Source organism: Stegodyphus dumicola, chromosome 11 (assembly GCF_044657685.1).
Source record: "Stegodyphus dumicola isolate Sdum_Otavi_A_Nest chromosome 11, ASM4465768v1".
Classification (NCBI taxonomy): Eukaryota; Metazoa; Arthropoda; class Arachnida; order Araneae; family Eresidae; genus Stegodyphus; species Stegodyphus dumicola.
The window spans coordinates 108963826-108981843 of record NC_140778.1 but is presented as its reverse complement, the minus strand read 5'-3'; the positions used below and the strand labels follow the sequence as shown (position 1 = coordinate 108981843).

At 33.6% G+C, this 18018-nt stretch overlaps 1 protein-coding gene across 3 annotated transcripts in view; it reads left to right on the top strand.

Moving 5' to 3' along the window:
* The window catches only part of LOC118191942 (uncharacterized), a 216763-nt gene that overhangs the window by 87931 nt on the left and 110814 nt on the right, over positions 1-18018 (top strand). For all 3 annotated transcript variants that reach the window (XM_085827079.1, XM_085827078.1, XM_085827077.1), the window contains exon 13: positions 4400-4501. In XM_085827079.1, coding sequence (XP_085683205.1) covers positions 4400-4501 — 102 coding nt within the window. The remainder of the gene's footprint in view (positions 1-4399; positions 4502-18018) is intronic.

Here is an 18018-nt window from a genome sequence, read left to right as displayed (position 1 = left end):
AACCAGATTAAGTTAATTACGGACAGATACTTTACAAAATCATTTATTTTGGAAGTTATTTATGTTAACCATTTTCGTTTTTAAAAACAGTTTGAATTTCATAAAGCAGATCAATCAATACTTTATACTGTATTGAAAGCTCTTAGCACTTTCCCATTTGTTTATGTCACCTCCTTACCCCCGTCCTCACAGATCATCACTGTCAAGACTCAAGTAAAATCAAACACCGTTACAGACAGTACTTCAACTGAGCTGATAACGTCTGCCTTCGATAGTTCAGTATTGTTACTGGTATTTTTTTATGCAAATTAAAGCAGAGTGTTACCCTTTTGATAACTAGCCCTCGTTTTTGTACTGCCTTCATTTCCTGATGAAATCTCCGCCCACAGTTGCCCTGCGAATGCAATTAAATTCTATAGCGAAGCAGTTTTAAAAAGTTAGAAATTGGGAAAATTGCAGACTTAAATATACACTTTTATTTAAACTTTACTTAAAGCAATGCATAGAAAATTTTAATTTAACTAATTCCCTTACCTGTATGGCTACAGTACCTACTAATGCTGAAACTGCTTAAACTGAAAAAAGAGAAAGGGTATGATTTACTATTTTGCTCTGTAAATACAAAACGCACATCGCTGATCAATAAATTTTTAGGGTTGAAAAATGTTTAACACAGGCAAAATTCTTTTAATTTTTGTTACGTGTTTTTGTTACGCATATGCATCTATGGTTTGAAGTTTAAATTTTCCACCATATTAATGCATAAAACTAATCTTAATCTGTAAACTTAACAACAATTACTATTAGTTTTTTTTTTTTTTTTTTTTTTTTTTTTTTTTTTTTTTTTTAAAGTCCAAAGGGGTGTTAGCCCAGGCGGGTGTCAGTCTCAAAATGGCATTTTTCGTCGAATCCCTGAAAAGGTTGAATCATTTTTCAAATTGTTGCCACCAAATGTTACTACTCTGTACGGTACAAAGTCCGAAATCCGGACACGTCGAGACTTCGGCGATTCCGAAATTTGGATTTTTCCGAATAATAGATCATCACTTTAAATCTAGTAAGATTGCATGTAGAAATTATAAAATTAAAAATATGAAATAGTGATTTATGAAATAATAAAGTATTTTTGATCTAAAGAGTATCAAAATTTACAAAAAAAAAAAAAAAAAAAAAAAAAAAAAAAGCTTAATATTTATTTGTTTACTTCATTAAACATTTCTTTCAATGTAAGTTGTTTTAGGTTGCTTCGTGTTTTGTGCTAACATTTTCTCTTTAATTCTGTAGACAGACATAGTCTCTTGTTTAGTTAAATCGTTGAAGTCCTGTAACTGCTGTTTCGAGAATTCCGACTAACTTGTCAATCGAAATTTTCTCGTTTTCGTTAACTTCTCTATCACCTTCCTCACTACCGGTAGCTGAATTTTCTGGATCTAGAACCATACTACAGATTTTGCCATTCATGATATAAAAACTTCTTTTACATCATCTTCCTTTATTACCACTCCTTCACATTTCTTTACAAAATCCGTTAATTAGAAAATTTCACCATTGTTTTGCGATATCCGAAAACCTTTAAAATTAGCGGTTATCATCATCAAATTTAGCTATCCGTCACTAAACACATTTGGCTATGCATCATTAGCTTGGCGACTAACGACTAGTTGTTCCGCTAAATTTTATCTTGCTTCTATCGCGCACTGAGACAATTAAGCCTGAATTGTATTTATTATATTTATGTTTTTCTTGCACATGCTTAATGCTTATCAGAGTTCTGAATATATAAACAGCCGAAACATCGCGGATGAAAACGTAGCAGAGAAAACTACGCAAGGCGAAAACGTCGTGCTACAAAACATCGCAAAGAGAAAACATCGCAGTTCTAAAACATCGTGGTACAAAACATCGTCGTCGAAAATAAAGCGTTTCAAAAACTTCGCAGTTTGAAAACATCGTCGTCGAAAATATCGTGGTAAAAAATAAAGTATCTACAAATCATCGCGTGACGATAACATCGCAGACATGCTTTTTTTCAGGCTTTAATAACTGTAAATAGATATTCCCATAATAATTTGTGAGCGCAAGATGTAAAGAAGGATAATTTTTACTTTCACATTTTTTTATTAACTAAATTTTTGCGGAATAAAGTAAGAAGGAAACTTAAGCATAGAAAATTAAATGCAACTTATAGATTATACTTTTTATGAAAAATTACCAGTAAAAACTTTATAAAAAATTATTTATTAATGGTCTTTGTTAGTTAACTATGCCGGTTTAAAATTCTATTAAGTGCTATAAGTTGCATTAATTTTCTATGCTTAAGTTTCCATCTTATTTTGTCAGCAAAAATTTATTAGTTAATATAAAATATGAAAAACAAATTATCCTTCTTTCTATCTTGCGCTCACAAATTATTATGACCAATTATTATTAGACCATTCCGAATAATGGACGTTTGGATTTCGGACTTTGTACTGTATTATATTTACAGAAATCAAATACTGAAGCAGCTGCATGAATGTATGTATATATCAGGGTATATATATATTCACGTCAGTAAGAGCCGCACGTTTGAATTCAGGAATATTCGAGAGCCGCATTTAGATTTTCTAAAAGCTACAATTTACATCATTATAGAAGTAGTGGAGGAGGTTTTAAATAGAAAGAAATCAATTATGACTTTGTATCCAAAAGGAAGTAATTAATTAGTCTAAACTAATTAATTACTTCCTTTTGGACACTGAATAGTTTTAGTTTACCATATTTCATACATATATTTTATGTGCATGACCCGCACAATTTGCCTGTGAGAGCCGTATCAGGCTCGCGAGCCGCACTTTGGCCACCCCTGGTATATATGTTTCTCGCATTGTGAAAAAACAACGCGAGAAACATACCTGCATTCAAACAAACGCAAACTAGAGGCAGAGTTTTGAATAACATAGTCCTGCACCCGAATATATGCACCTGGAAGCCCGAATTTGGAATTTCGAATTGCTTTTCTTGTCTATTTCACATTTTTTTTAACTTTAAGGAATTTTTGATTAACAAACACAAAGATTTCAAACAGAGTAATGGAAGGAAACATTTTTTATCTCCAACGCGCGAGAGTGCCTATCGGTAATTGTAAAGATATGCTGTTTCTAAATATTTTTAGCCCAAAGGAATATTAGCCAAAATGCTGTCAAACGTGCATGTGTGTGTAAATGAAAAAAAAAAAAAAGCATTCCCTTTTAGCCGTGATATAAAATCTGAAAAGTTTTCAAATTTTTTATTTAACCTTTTTTTAAAATTTTTAGAACAGATTTTAAAGTTTTTTTATTTATTTATTTTTATTTTAGGCTTAATTGCAAAAACCGTTTGGGCACATAGTGACGTTGTAAAGCGCTGTGAAGTCAAAACACAGTTGACATCAGAGGACATCAGGGGTGTTAATACTCCCTATAGGGAAAAGGGTTAAGGTTTAAAGCTCTGGTTTGAATTTGTAATAGATTTATTCTATAGCATATTTGTCGATAAATTCAAATAGAATGTAATATGAAAGTTATTTAAATGAAAAAATTAACTTAAAATTTAACTCGGAAATTAAAAAATGGTAGGAAAAACCTGAAATTCTCGAAAACGTCTGACATTTGTGGGAACAATAAAAAGTTGGAAAGTCTCATATAATCACTTGAAATTAGAAAATATTCACGGTAACTCGAGCAATGATATAGTTTACTGATACTAGTGTGATCCCTTATAGCATGGTTTTTTTTATATGAGATCTTATTCATCTTGAAAAACAATCAGGCTATTAACACTGATTTTTGCTTATCTTATTAAACAGAACTTAACCTTTCTTCACGCGTGTAGTTTCAGTTTCAGATATATCTCTACACCTGTAACTTTTAACAATACATCTCCGAATGCTATCTTCATTAACATATAGGTGCATTTCACGACCGACGAAAAATTTTCTTGAAATGTACATCATCTTAATAAATTGAAAATTCGATAAAAAAGTTTTTCTTCCAAAAAGAGAATAAATGCTCGCATTCAGTTTGTTTGATACCCCACAATGCTCACAATGCAATGAGACTCCACAATGCTCACAATGCAATGAGACTCCACAATGCTCAATTTCCTTGTTTCCGTGAGGGAAAAAAGGTTAATGAGATGAATAGTGGGCTTCGTAAAGCTAAATCCCGGGACTTGTGGGCGAGTCAATAATCAAGGAATGAATTAGAACTTGATTAATTTCTTTTTACAAGCTAATGATTTTGTAATGCGACATTTTATTACACTTCATTGCAGTTAACACCGGCATACAAATTTACTACTCAGTTGTAAACACTTACTGAAGATTTAAAATGCAGTCGGCAGATTTAAGCACTAATATATCTTCACTTCAATATTTCAGTTTGCAATTGTGGAGATTATGGCAAATGCCACTTTGGCGAAGCAGGGAATAAAATGTGCTACTGTCAAGACGGTTTTGTTGAAAACTATGGAAAATGTATAGGTAAGTTTTTCAATCTATACCAGTACATTTCATTTTAATGCCATACGATAGATGAAAGTTTAAAGGATTTCAAAATTTTATTAATAAGTATGTAAGCATATTGAAAATTGAGTTCTGAGTATTTACGACTTCTTGGTACTATTATATTAATACAAACACAATCAAAAATATAAAGTGACAGTTACGGGTTAACGTATGAGCATATGCAAAACAAAAATAGGTTTATGTAAATTTCTACTAAGCATATATACCTATGCGCATTGCAAAATATGGAAGATACCTGTAAATGTGATAAATTATCTTAATCTTCATCGAGCAAGCAGGTAAGTTTACACCGATTTCGTTTCGTAAAACTATATTTAATTCGACATATAGTTACGTACATCGCGATGTAAAAGAAAATATCTAACATTTTTTATATTAAAACCCTCTAAGCGGCAAGGCCGTATATATACGGCATAGAATATTTATTGTGATATCTGTAAGAACGTACATACACGTGTATATTAAAATATGTCAACGAAATTAAAGAAATATGTCAAAAGAAAACAAATCCAGGTATGAAATACCAGGAGAGATTTTACATTAAAATCAAAAAATAATTTGTTCTCATAGTAGTTTTGGGAAATTTGTGCTTTCTTAGCAAAAATCCTGGCCGCCCAGAGGGTTAATAAAATTATATTTTACTTTCTTTTTATGTTTTTATGCTAAGAACCATTTGCAAATCTAACATAATTTACGCATGCTGTTTTTTAGGAGTTTTAGGAGCAGTGGCATGCTGTCACTGCAATAAGCTGATCTCCTAACATTTAATCATGAACGTTTTTCAGTATATTTTACTTGTCACCCAAAAACATCCTTAAATTGCATTCAATAGCCGTCAAAATGGATATTTTCGTTGAAATATGATACCCTGAATTTTTCGTGATTACAATACTTCCTTCACCCTTTCGTACCTTTCGTACAGGGAAGTAAAGAGGTATAAGAAAACCAATAGCAACCATATTATTTCAATATGCAGAAAACCGATAGCAACCATATTATTTCAATATGCAGAAAACCGATAGCAACCATATTATTTCAATAGACTGCCACACTCATCAGGAGTTTCAATATTCTTCACACACTAGTATGTAGAGTCTGTATTTAAAGGATTACTATTTTATACATTTTATTATTTTTTTTAAATGGTTCAGTGACAACCATTTTGCTTCAATGTGCAGAAAGAAGGCCAGAATCTCATGACTTTCGATATTCTTGAGACATTACTATATATATATTACTTTATATATTATTACATACATTTTATACAGAGTCTGTTTTTAAAGGATCATGATTTTATACACTTTATTATTTTGACTGTCACCTTTGTTAAAGAACCCTTACTAATTACACAATTAATAAAGAAGTCAAATGCACAGAAAACTTTCAACTGTTTTTATAGGGGACTAAATTTCGAATGGATTCCAAGAATTTTCGAAAGATCGAAAATGAATGAGAAGCTTCTGTAAAGTGGGGTGCTAAGTAATAATTGTCTGCTATAGGAGACACGGAATTCATCTTGGCGAATTCCGCCCTCAAAATATGACTTCTAAATTTCTGCTTACGATTCTGCTTTTCATTCTGCTTTATTCATTCTGCTTTATTTCATTCAGCTTTTATTTTTCTGTGGCAATAGCTGTGGCAGCATTTAGCGTAAAAGTTAAGACCAGGGAGGTGGATAAATAATTTAACTACGGTAGATTGGTAGATCGTCATTCGTATAAGTCTTGGGCCAACTTAGCGGCACTTCATTTCCCTAAAACTCTTTTTCCCCAAATTTCCCTAAAACTCTTTTTCCCTAGGGCGATTGAAGGTGAAAATTTATAACTCCGGATAAAACGGGAAAAACATTTACATCATAAACCAAGCCTTTCTTAAGTGATAGCAAATCATGCAGAAGGAAAAGCATCTAGACACAGCGTTTTTATGAAGTAAAATACGTGACAGTAACACGCAGAAATATATAAAAGTCCTGCATCTTGAGCACAGAAATCGTAAAGCATAAAAGTCCAAAATTCTTCTAATACACAAAATATCTTCTAAAACACAAAATAAGTGAAAAGGCGAAAATTTAAAGCAATGATATATACAAGTCTCAGTTGATTATACACTCAACTTCCAAAAGTTAAGCACGGAGAGGAAAATGCTAATTTCCGGAGGCCAATCAGAATTGAAGAGGATGCAGTTCGCTGCAGAGGTAGATGGAAGTATGCAAATATGTTAGGCTATAGCTTGTGTAGCTTATACATAAATCCTGCACTGATCAAGGTTTTAAAATCACTAAATGTGCCTGAGTTTCTATTGAATTCTTTTTGAGAATTTTGATTTTTTATGTTTTCTGGACGCCGATAAAGCGGCCGCATAGAATTTCCTTTCAGTGTGATTCTTTTCAATCGGAGGTTTACTCATGCTTGGGGAAATATTTGCAGTGCAATGAGGATTTTTCTTTCCTTCGTTTTCCTGTGCTTCGTTAGGCTTAGATTCTTTGTTTCCTGGTCTTTTGGGGCATTCAGTACTACCGGCTGCGTGGGATCCAGCACATAGCACAACATTTAGCAGCGATCTCTTTTTTTTTTTTTTTCCATTCATGGGAAAAGACCTGTGATAACCTAGAAACCTCACATTTCTGAGGTTTGTTTAAACATGCTCTCTGTGTGTGTCCATACCTCTTACAGTTGATGCATTGAAGCCAGGCCGACTCCGATATGCTCCAACTGTGACTTTCACACCTAAAATGTACTTAACCTCATAACATTTCTTGCCTTCTGGGTTCCTAGGCATTTCGGTATACTAAACAAGTAGAAGTGTACCATTTCTCATCCTCTTGTATCTGATGGCATTTGATTTCAGGGACGTTTAACAGCTCGCTTTTAAATTCTTCAGCAGGCATGTCAGCTGCAAGAAATCTGGGTTTAGATGTAAAGTATGGAACGCTATTTTCTCTTTTTGAAATTTGTCCTGTACTCTACAGAAGTCATCAGCGCTAGTGAACTTTAAGGGTATTCTTTAAGGGTATTTAAGGGTATTCGATTTTTCTCTCAACTTTTGTAAGTTTTATAGAGTTCTCTTAATTTGTTTTCAAAGTTGAAGCCAGTTCGTATTTGTTTGTGTTATCAGGAGAGGAGGAATCTTGTATATATTGACTTGAGACGTTCGCGTGTGTGGTATGTTAAAATTGTCGGCATCCATGTTGGGTCCTCCAGATTTTCGTTTCCGTTTAAGGCAATGACTTTAGAGCTGCTGCTCATGAATTATGAATGTACTGAAGATCCTATATATGTTCTATTACGTTTGGTGCGTTTAACAATGGTCCAGTTTGAATTTTCCGATTTGGTGTTTTCTTGGTCATTCGGTTTAGCACTTCCTAAAGAAGTGATGTTCAAATTCGGCAAGTCCGCCTAGCAGGCTGACAAAAAATTCTGTTCTACTTCTTTTTTGTCATGTTGGAGCGATTGTGTAATTCTTTTCTTGTCCTCAGTGGAATTATCGGTGTAAAGAACACGAACACTATCAACTTCATTCTGAAAATCCAAAGCTCGAACATATACCTGATAAACCGATTCAAGCCGGTCCGTCCATATCACTATGCTGCCTGCCCTAATCGCAACGTTCAGTTGGCATTCGAGAATAAGAACAAAAAACAATACTCACGTACCAAGTCAGGATGGAGCTGCGATGGTGTTTGCAGTGCTATCTTGACAATATGACATTTATTGCTTATTTCATTCTAATTTTTTAATATGTGATACATTTTTATTGATTTTTTTTTTGATAAAGTTGTTCTACAGAGTAAAATTCTGTGCATGTTTTAAATGTAATGTTTGGTGCTCCCTTGAGGCACTTAGCGGCTAGTATAAAATAAAAGCTCATGGTAGACTACCTCATTGTTAGTAATATGTTCGCAAATGATGCTGTATAAGCTTAATTTTTCATATCGAATTTTTGAATGTGATAGTAACAGCGCTATATATCGGTGGAAGTTTCAACTAAAATTTATTCTTATTCCTCCCCCACACACACACACACCGACCAAAAAAAAATTGCTTCATTGACTAGTATCTCAGTGTGAATCGCCAGTTTGCTATTTTATTTTATGATGTTTAAAATGTGTCCAAATTTATGGAGCACTCTGCATGCAATATATCCTAACGTTTTTTATTTGCAATCATTCCCATGGCATTATTTTCAGAATGTAGGATTTTACATTCCTAGGGTCACACAAATGCGGACCGAAAAACCATCCGTCCCAACCCTTTCTCGGGATTCGAGCCCTGGCTAGTCAGAATAGTAGTTGCATTATCTAAACACATGAGGTAGTTATAAAACCTGTTGATTTTTCTAGTAGAAATGCGCTTGTTACAATATTAATAGATTTAATATGACTCCGGGCCACCCAGTCGGTATGGTGGTCAGAGAAGCTGACTGCGATACCGAAGGGCCTGGGTTCAAATACCGGAGGAGGTATGGTTGTAATTAATGGACTGGGTTACATTTGTAATTGTTCACAGTCTGCCATTGGAAAAAAAATATGACTCCAGTTGAAACTGTTTATATGTTCGAATCTACGTTTGCAATTATTTCACTCAAATTACAGTCAAAAGTCTTTAATCCGGACGTCCATAATCCGGAATGATCTATAATTTGGACCTCAAAGCTACAAACTTTCTGCGCATATGCGTTTACGCATGCGCGTAATACGTTTACTCATGGGCGTTTAATGTATAACGGACGGTATAAGCTAAGCTAAAATTATCTAATTATCTATTTCAGTTAATGTTGCAGATTGCGTTGTTCCTTAATCTTCGAATTGGATCCGGCTTATTATTTTTTGCAGACTGTTAGAGAAATTTTATAAAAGTAAGCTTGAACTTTCGATTATGTCAAAAAGAATTTCCGATTCTGGAGCTGCCAAAGGATCTACAAAGCGAAAATATGTTTCGATGTCCATCAAACAAAAAGTTGAATTGCTGCAAAAAAGGGATAAAGGCATATCCTTTGTTTCTCTAACCATTCCGAAATCTGTTTATCAATTTCACGCTGCTCTGCGGAGGGTGGGGGGAAACGTCGCGGCGTGCAATGGACTGGAAGTTGATCTGTCAGCACTATCCTTATCTTCAGGGCAGATGTTTTCATTTTATTCGGCTTATAATTCCTTTCTAAATGTAGTATTTCACCTCCATGTACTTCGTCTTTGACATGATTTAAATCAAATTCCTCGTCATTATAAATATCACGAATACACATCAAATAGTTTTCTGGTTGCAATTTTCTAATTTCGACTATGCGTAATGTATGCTTTACGCATGCGCACTTTAAAGAAATGTTTAATAAAGTAAACAAATAAATATTAAGCTTTTTTTGTACATTTTGATAGCCTTTAGATCATAATTGCTCTTTATTTCATAAAGCACGGTTTCATATTTTTAATTTTTTAATTTTTGCATGCCATCTTACCAGATTTAAATTAATGATCTATAACCCGGAAAAACGATTAATCCGGAATCGCCGAAGTCCCGACGAGTACAGATTAAAGACTATTGACTGTAGTTTCTAGTTGTGGTAGCGATCCTTAATACCGAATTTAAATTTTCATCAGTAGTTTGTGATCGGTATTTATTTTTTGTGTGCTTTATCAACAAAAAAGTTCTTTCACGTAAATATGTCGATCCAAATAAAACTAAATATTTTGTTCTAAGTATTGCAATCCTAATTGAATCTGAATAGGAGCATCCTGCACATTAAAATTAAATGGCGTACTTATTAATGACAATTTTTCATAATCTTTTTTAAAGTCTTCAAACCTTCTGCCAGATTTAACACTAATCTTATTTACTAGTTTTGTAAAACATTGTCGGCAGATTATTAATATTTGTTGAACAATTCATGAAGAAGGCGTCACCTGTGTAAAAATTCAAAGTGGCACTTTGCTTCATTGAACTTCCCCGACAGGATGGAAAATTCATTTTCCATCACCCACAACAATAGGGCCCACCAGCAGCCAAGCGGTAAAGACGCTGAACACTGATAGTTCAGTACGAGGTACGAATCCCGCGAACGGGCTGGCTGCATGGGCGTTTTCGTGATTTTCCCCATGTGTAACGTGTATACGAGCCAGTTTCCCTTAGAAAGTCCTCCACGAAGGCATCCCTTCTTTTAGGGAGATAGCCCTCGTGTGCTTTGCCATAATTGAATAAACCATTAACCAAACCATTAACCCTCACCCACAACAAGGCCAACTTATACTGTGTAAGTTGGCTTTGCCTACAATGAGATGACCAAGGCCAACTTATACTCAAGGCCTGCCAGACTGAACAAAATTCCAGTTCTCATTTTTCAGTGGCTTTCGCGAAATTCATCACTAGGTGGCGCTCGCATTCTGCTACACTTTTGCTATACGTTCTCTATTTGTAATGTGGCTCGTTATTGACAAAAAGTGTATTTTATTAAAACGTGCCGCTGTAACTAATAGTAACATGGAATGGTATATTGTTGCGTGCTATACGCAAAGTTTTCTTCCTCTTAAAAAACTGTTTACGATTGTATTTAAATAATTATTCTCAACATATAACTGTTGGAAGCATTTCCATCTGTTTCAAGAAATACAGATTTAATACAAATACATAATACAAAATTTCTTAAACAAAAGCAATCATGACGTAAAATTTTAAAGCTTTAAAATTCTTTTCATATGTTTTCGCCCAGCTTTCGTATATAAACAAGCTTCTTAATACGTGTACGTGTGTACGTGTGTTCAGCTTCATGTTATGTTTTCGTCTTCCTGCAATAAAAATATCATAAATTTTTTTATCATTCTGGAGATAACCTGTTTTCTGCATAAATGATATTTTAACCTTTCATATATATATATATATATTAATTTAATGCAATTAAAATTTAAGAATGCATCCACGTATATATTTTATAAGAAATGTTAATTGCGTTAGCTTTTTTACGAAATTTATTACTTTTTAGCTCCCATATTCGTTATCTTTGATCCAGAAACATTTGAATGCTGTCTGTACTAGCTTGAACACTTTAAAGCGCATATCTCATTTTAATTAGTGTGATGTATCAATATGTTGTGCATGAATTTGTGTCTACCTGGTTGAGTGTTTTGTAGTTGCATTTGAAGTAATAGAGATTCATGTCGAATCCATAGATATATGTATTTAATAGAGTTAATACATTTTGTTTTAGGGAATATGGTTTTATTTTTTAAAATATGCTGTCAATGATATTGAAATTAGCAGTCTCAAAATTGTTTTTCCCCTTCGTCCCAAACTAGTTGCTACACTTCGGTCGAAAGTTTTGTCTCAAATTAGGTGCTACATGTCAAGTAGGTGGAGTCATAAATAACTTTCGATGCAGTTTAGTAGAGGGACAGTAAAATTATAAGGTGTACTACAAGGAATGTAATGCTTGCATACTAGGTTTTCATTCTCAGTTTTTACTTTCCACAAATGTAGCACTTATTTTGGGACAATTTTATCAACGCAAATTTAGAGGGTTCGACGTTCTTAAGCCACGCCCGATTTTGTAAAGGCTATACCGCTCGTATTTCAGAAAGATCGTGTTTATATGATGATTGCAAAGCCTCGAGGGCTGTCTGCCTAAGGTGAGCGATGCCAATCGTGGAAGAAATTCTAAGGCGAACTAGCTCGTATAGACAACACAGATATTTGAATTTACATTTAAATAGCCTGAAGATTTTAAGCGATTACAGATGAAAGAGTCCTTACAGAATGGGGCGCGGCTTATGGGTGTGACAAGGTCTTAGGTCTTAGGTCCTCGCTTGTTCAATAGGTATACGACCCTGAAGTCTTTGCCTATCTATAACTGTCCTTAATAGGAATCCTAAAAGTGAAAAAAAAAAATTCGAAGTATTGGAATAAACCTGTACACTTGAAGTGTTGAATGACATCCAATATGGCAGTATGTAACAAAGGCATAACTTTGGTAAAATAGCGATATAACATCTGAAACATAACTTTCACATCGTAAAAGAATTTTAACACATCCGTAGCATAAAAACTTTGGCATAACTTTCTCCTCGTAGGTATTACGGCTGAGTGTCCTCCTTCCTCCGTGTCTTGGAGCAACAGAATAGCGTGGGCATAATAGTTGAGGCATATAACAGTAGTGGGCGGAGCATAGTTGCACTGACCAAACGTTGAAGTTTTATACACATAAGACAAAGTCCTGCCTCCGGGGGCGCAAAGTCTATATCGCTTTGCAATAATTAAGTAAATATAAATACGAGTAAACAATGAAAAGTAGAAAAAACATTAAATTCACTATGTACATCGATCACCATAACTCGTTATGGTGTATCGTTCTTGGTCTTTTGCAGCGTTGAATGACGGTATAGTCATGATCTCCTATGCTACGTACAGCTTCATTTTCGTGATTATCACATTTGGTGTAGAAATTATGTGAGGCAATTAAGATCTCGCTATCTAATGGTTTGATTTTCATTCCACGATGTATTGCAGTGTTTCTTACAAACCACGGTGAGTCTGTGATAGTTCTAAGAAATTTATTTTGCAATCTTTGCAAAATCTGACGATTTGTTCTGGCTGTAGCGGCCCATGCTGGTGCTGCGTACAATAAAATCGGTCTTATTGCTTGAAGATAGAGAATTCTCTTAGTACTTAGTTGTAATTTTGAATGTCTCCCTATTAAGGCATAAATAGACTTAAAAGCTTTGTGAGCTTTTTCACGAGTATACATAATATGCGGCCTGAAAGTAAGCTTATCGTCAAGAATTACACCCAAGTATTTAATATTTTTAACTGTAGCTACTGTGGCACCATCTAGTGTTATGTTGTTTACTTCTTTGAGGTTGTATCTAAAAAATATGACTTGAGACTTAGTTGCATTGATTTTGATCTTCCAAGCGTAAAACCACTTGGTGAGGATATTAACGGCTTTTTGAAGCTTATCTCTTGCTCTGATGGGGCTAATAGAACTGCACATGATTGCGGTGTCATCCGCATAGCAAGCAAAAGTAGTATCTGGGATATTTGGCATATCGTTGATGTTATAAACAAAATAATAATGGCGAAAGTAAACTTCCTTGCGGAAGACCGGCCTGAATAATTTTCTTGCTGGATAAAGTATCTTTAATTTTAACCTGAAAAGTTCTACTGTCTAGGTAGCTGAATATTGTCGTAATAAGGTCCGGAGGAAATTGATAATTTATCATTTTGACAAGGAGGCCAGCATGCCAAACCTTGTCAGAAGCCTTTTCGATGTCCAAAAATAGGGCAGCAACAGTCTCTTTCTTATTTAGATGTTGTCCGATAATTTCTGTAATTCTTGTGATTTGATCTGTTCGAATTGTAATTTGATCTGTTCGAATTGTAATTTGATCTGTTCCGTTGATAAATCTGTTCTGATTATTCTAAGGGGTGTATTCCATAATAATTTTTGGGAGTGTGACTCTTTTCATTGCTTATTTTTTCCTCTCTAGTGATCTCCCGTTCTCCGGCCAAGTTTTATAGCAAACACTGAATATTTGCCGAAAAGTCTAAACTCGATCCAAATATTTTGATCACCAAATGATATAAGGTGAACAACAAAATGCCACTGATGAAAAAGAAATATGAAATTCTAATCCAGCTCCTCAAAATGACGATTTAAATAATAAGCAGCATTTATGCAATGGGTCTGTCAAGTAAATTTTGTTGTAGAAACATTTTCAGAATAACTTGAAATTTGATTGATTTTTCAGTTCTGCTTACAATTTCTGAGAAGCGACATTGTATAACATTACTTTTGATTCATGGGTTCTCACTTAGTTGTAAATTATACCTTTAATCAAATATTTACCTAATGCAACAATTTCGTATTTGTATTCAAATACAAAAGCGGGCAATGCTACGAAATCTGCTTATTAGGATTTATTTCATTCATAATTAATAACTGCTACTAATGCTTTATAATTGAGAATATTCCACCATAAATGGCTAAAATTTTAAACCATGAAAATAGATAGGACTAAGATATTTTCAGCTAAGTTTCACATCATGAATCTTGTCTTACCAGTGGTCGTTATTATACTTATTATCTGAATTGTCATTTCCTCATAAACATGACGCTTATTAAAAATTACAAATGTTTTAAGCAATGGCAACCTTCAAAACTGGTTGTTAGTAGCTTTAATTTTGACTCCACACACTTCAACAATGAAAAAACCCAAAAGATAGGCGGAAGTTTCCTTATCAGCTCTTTTTGAGTCCTTTGTAATACTGCTAAAATTCTGCATGATATTCGTTTTAGAACTGCTAAGAAACTGCTAACAAAATTTGAAATACAAAAGTTATACTGGAATTTTAGGTCTGAAAAGTAATTAATTCAGACTTGAAAGCTTTTGAAACATAGAATTTGAGCTCAAATTAATAAGAATAGAATTTTGCATTCATTTTTTTTAATTATACGATTGTTGCTTCATTGATAACAATGTTATAAATAGTTCATTTAGAATTACAACTGCAATTGCTGCATTCGAATCCATATTTCTTGCTAATTATTTAAAATATTAAGGATGAGAAATATAATATTTATATGTACTTTTTAATCTCCAAAGTCATAATAATGTAGACTGTTATAATAAAGTAATAAAGACTGTCATAATAAAGTAGACTGAATAGAAAATTGACTGTTTTCAACAGTTTCACCTCTTCGTCAAGAAACATTTCTGTTACAATCCTAATTAAAAATTACAGAACAGCAGAACATAACCTGTTTCTCTCTCAACAAACGCAGAAAGAAAAAATATAGTTTATAACTGAAAACACCTATGAAATTTGCTAAAACAAATTCTTTCTCATTAATTTTGAATTTTATTTAACTCAAATTTATTCAATGTTCCGAGTTCTGGATAATCAAATTAGCGGCATCATTTTAAAGCTGCAAAATGATATTAAGAAGCTCAGCTTCGTTTTTAATGATTCATTTTACCACGCCCTTGGGGGGAAAAAAAATTCTGAAAGTTTTCAGATTTTAAATTACGTCCAAAGGGGTGTTTTTTTAACGTTTTGTGTGTTACCTTTATTTATTAAATATCATGTTCTTTGCACTTAAACCATAAAATTCAGTTCAATAGCAATGTCGCAGCATATCTTTAGAATTTCCGATTTTTTTTCCCCCGTAGAGTGCTGCTATTTCTCCCTTTTAAATCGTTGAGTTTGTTACTCAAAAATTCGTTAACCTTTTACAAAATATGAAATCGATAATAAAACAAATTCCAAATTTCAAATTTGGTCTTCCACATGCCCATATTCGTAGGATGATTATGTCATTCAAAATTTGATGGCTCTATTTTCCGTTGTTTTATCACAATGCGAGAAATATACATACATTTATGCAGATTTTTCATTATTTAATTTCTTCAAATATAATGCAGGGTTCTAACATTTGGTGGCAACAGTTTGAAATGAGAAACGGACATTTATAGTGATTCAACGCAAAATCGCAAAACGAAAACAATAGTCCTTCAGGGGCAAAGCCTCTTTGGACTCTAGTATGTTTATTAGAAAAATGCGAGAGGTCTGCTTTAGGGAAGGGTTGCATCATGGGGGACTTTCTGAGAGAAGCTGGCTTGTATACATTACACATAAGACAAAACCTTGAAAATATTTATACAACCAGCTCATTCGCAGGGATTGATTCAGACTGAACTACCAGAGTTCAGCTTTCGGTTACAGGTGGCCCACTTTTACAACTGGTAAATAAACGAAAAATGTGTCTCTTGGTGACACATAATAGTTCCCTTTAATATTTCAAATCTTTCTTTCGTAACGACGAAAATGACGTCCACTATCGGTAATGTGTACGATTAAAACAACAGCTCAATAACCGGTTTCGATTTGCATCGTTGTCGATCTTATGCAGTTACCCTGGAAATTGCTAATTTTATCAAATTATTTTCTTGGTTACACATGGTTGGCTATTATGAAAATACCGATTATATATAGGCAAACTGTATGTGGTGTCGACTGTCTGCATGTCATGATTCTGTGCACGTAAAAAAATGTGCAATAATTCTTTTACTTATTATTATACCATTCATTATTAAAATTTCTTTTGTTTACCATGTCGTTTATGCTGGTCAGTGTCGACTTTACGTGTGTCGACGTTATGCCTTGTCGATCATATGCAGTACCGATGTGGAATGTCGATCCCATAAATAAAAGCCTTAATGGGAAATACAATTTTATCCAGTAAGCACCAGTACCGTTCTTTCAAGGTGTTGATTAGACACTGTAATCCAAAGTTATAGATATAAGTGCATAGAGTTTACGTGCTTTTCAAGTGCGCAAAGTAATTACGAGAATTCCTTTATAAACACTCCTTAAAAGCATTCTTTCCAAAGCAGAAAGCCTCTACCCCTTAATCAATGAAATTTAAACTCCTTTCGTATGTAGGAACCCTTCGTCAGTTTTGTTAATATTACAGCTTATATTTGGATGAAAAAAGAGAGAGAGAGATAGAATAAATGAAAATCTGAAAGCTTTATATTATATATTACGCCCATACAATATTTTATATTACGCCCAAAAGGATGTTTTTTTAATGTTTTGTGTGGTACCTTTATTGATTTAATATAATGTTCTTCGCACTTAACCATAAAATTCAATTCAACAGCAAAATCACAAAATATTTAAAAAGAGCATAATTTAAGAATTTCCGATACACCACAGTTTCGGGCGCTGGAGATACTTTTTTTCTTCTTCTTCTTCTTCTTCTTTTTTTTTTTTTTTTTTTTTTTTTTTTTTCGTACAGTGTTCCTATTGTACGCTTTTAAATCGATGAGTTTGTTAATAAAAAAATTCGCTAAAGTTTTACAAAATTGGAAATAGCTAATAAAACAAATTCCAAATTCAGGATTCCAAGTGCTCATGTCCTGTATGAGGACTACGTTATTCAAAACCTGATAGGCTTTAGGAACTGCTGTTTTTTCACAATGCGAAAAACTTTCATGCAGATTCTTCGTTATTTAGCTTCTTTAAATATAATACATGGCAATAATATTTGGTGGCAACAGTTTGAAAAGTGAATCAACGCAGAAAGTGAAACCACGCAAAATGTCGTTTTGAGACTAATAGCCCTTTGGGTCTAACGCCCTTTAGGCTAAAGAAAAATAAAATAAATGTTAATTTAGCAAGCTCAAAATCGGAAATAGCAACATTTAACCGATAAGAAAGTCAGAACTCCTTACTACCTCGCTCGAAAAATGCAATTTTGAATACAATGATAATTTTGCCTCTTTATTAAATTATTCTTATGACAGGGCTTGCATGAATGGATTATATTCTACTACACGAAATTTTTTCATACCAATAAATTGCTACAGTTAGGGACAGAAAGTACTGTAAACCCTTTCTAAGATGATTAACACAGGTTCATAAGATTTTGGGCTTTTGCGATTTAAAGAAATAGCTCTCAGCACCGATGTCCAAGTTCTCAGAAAT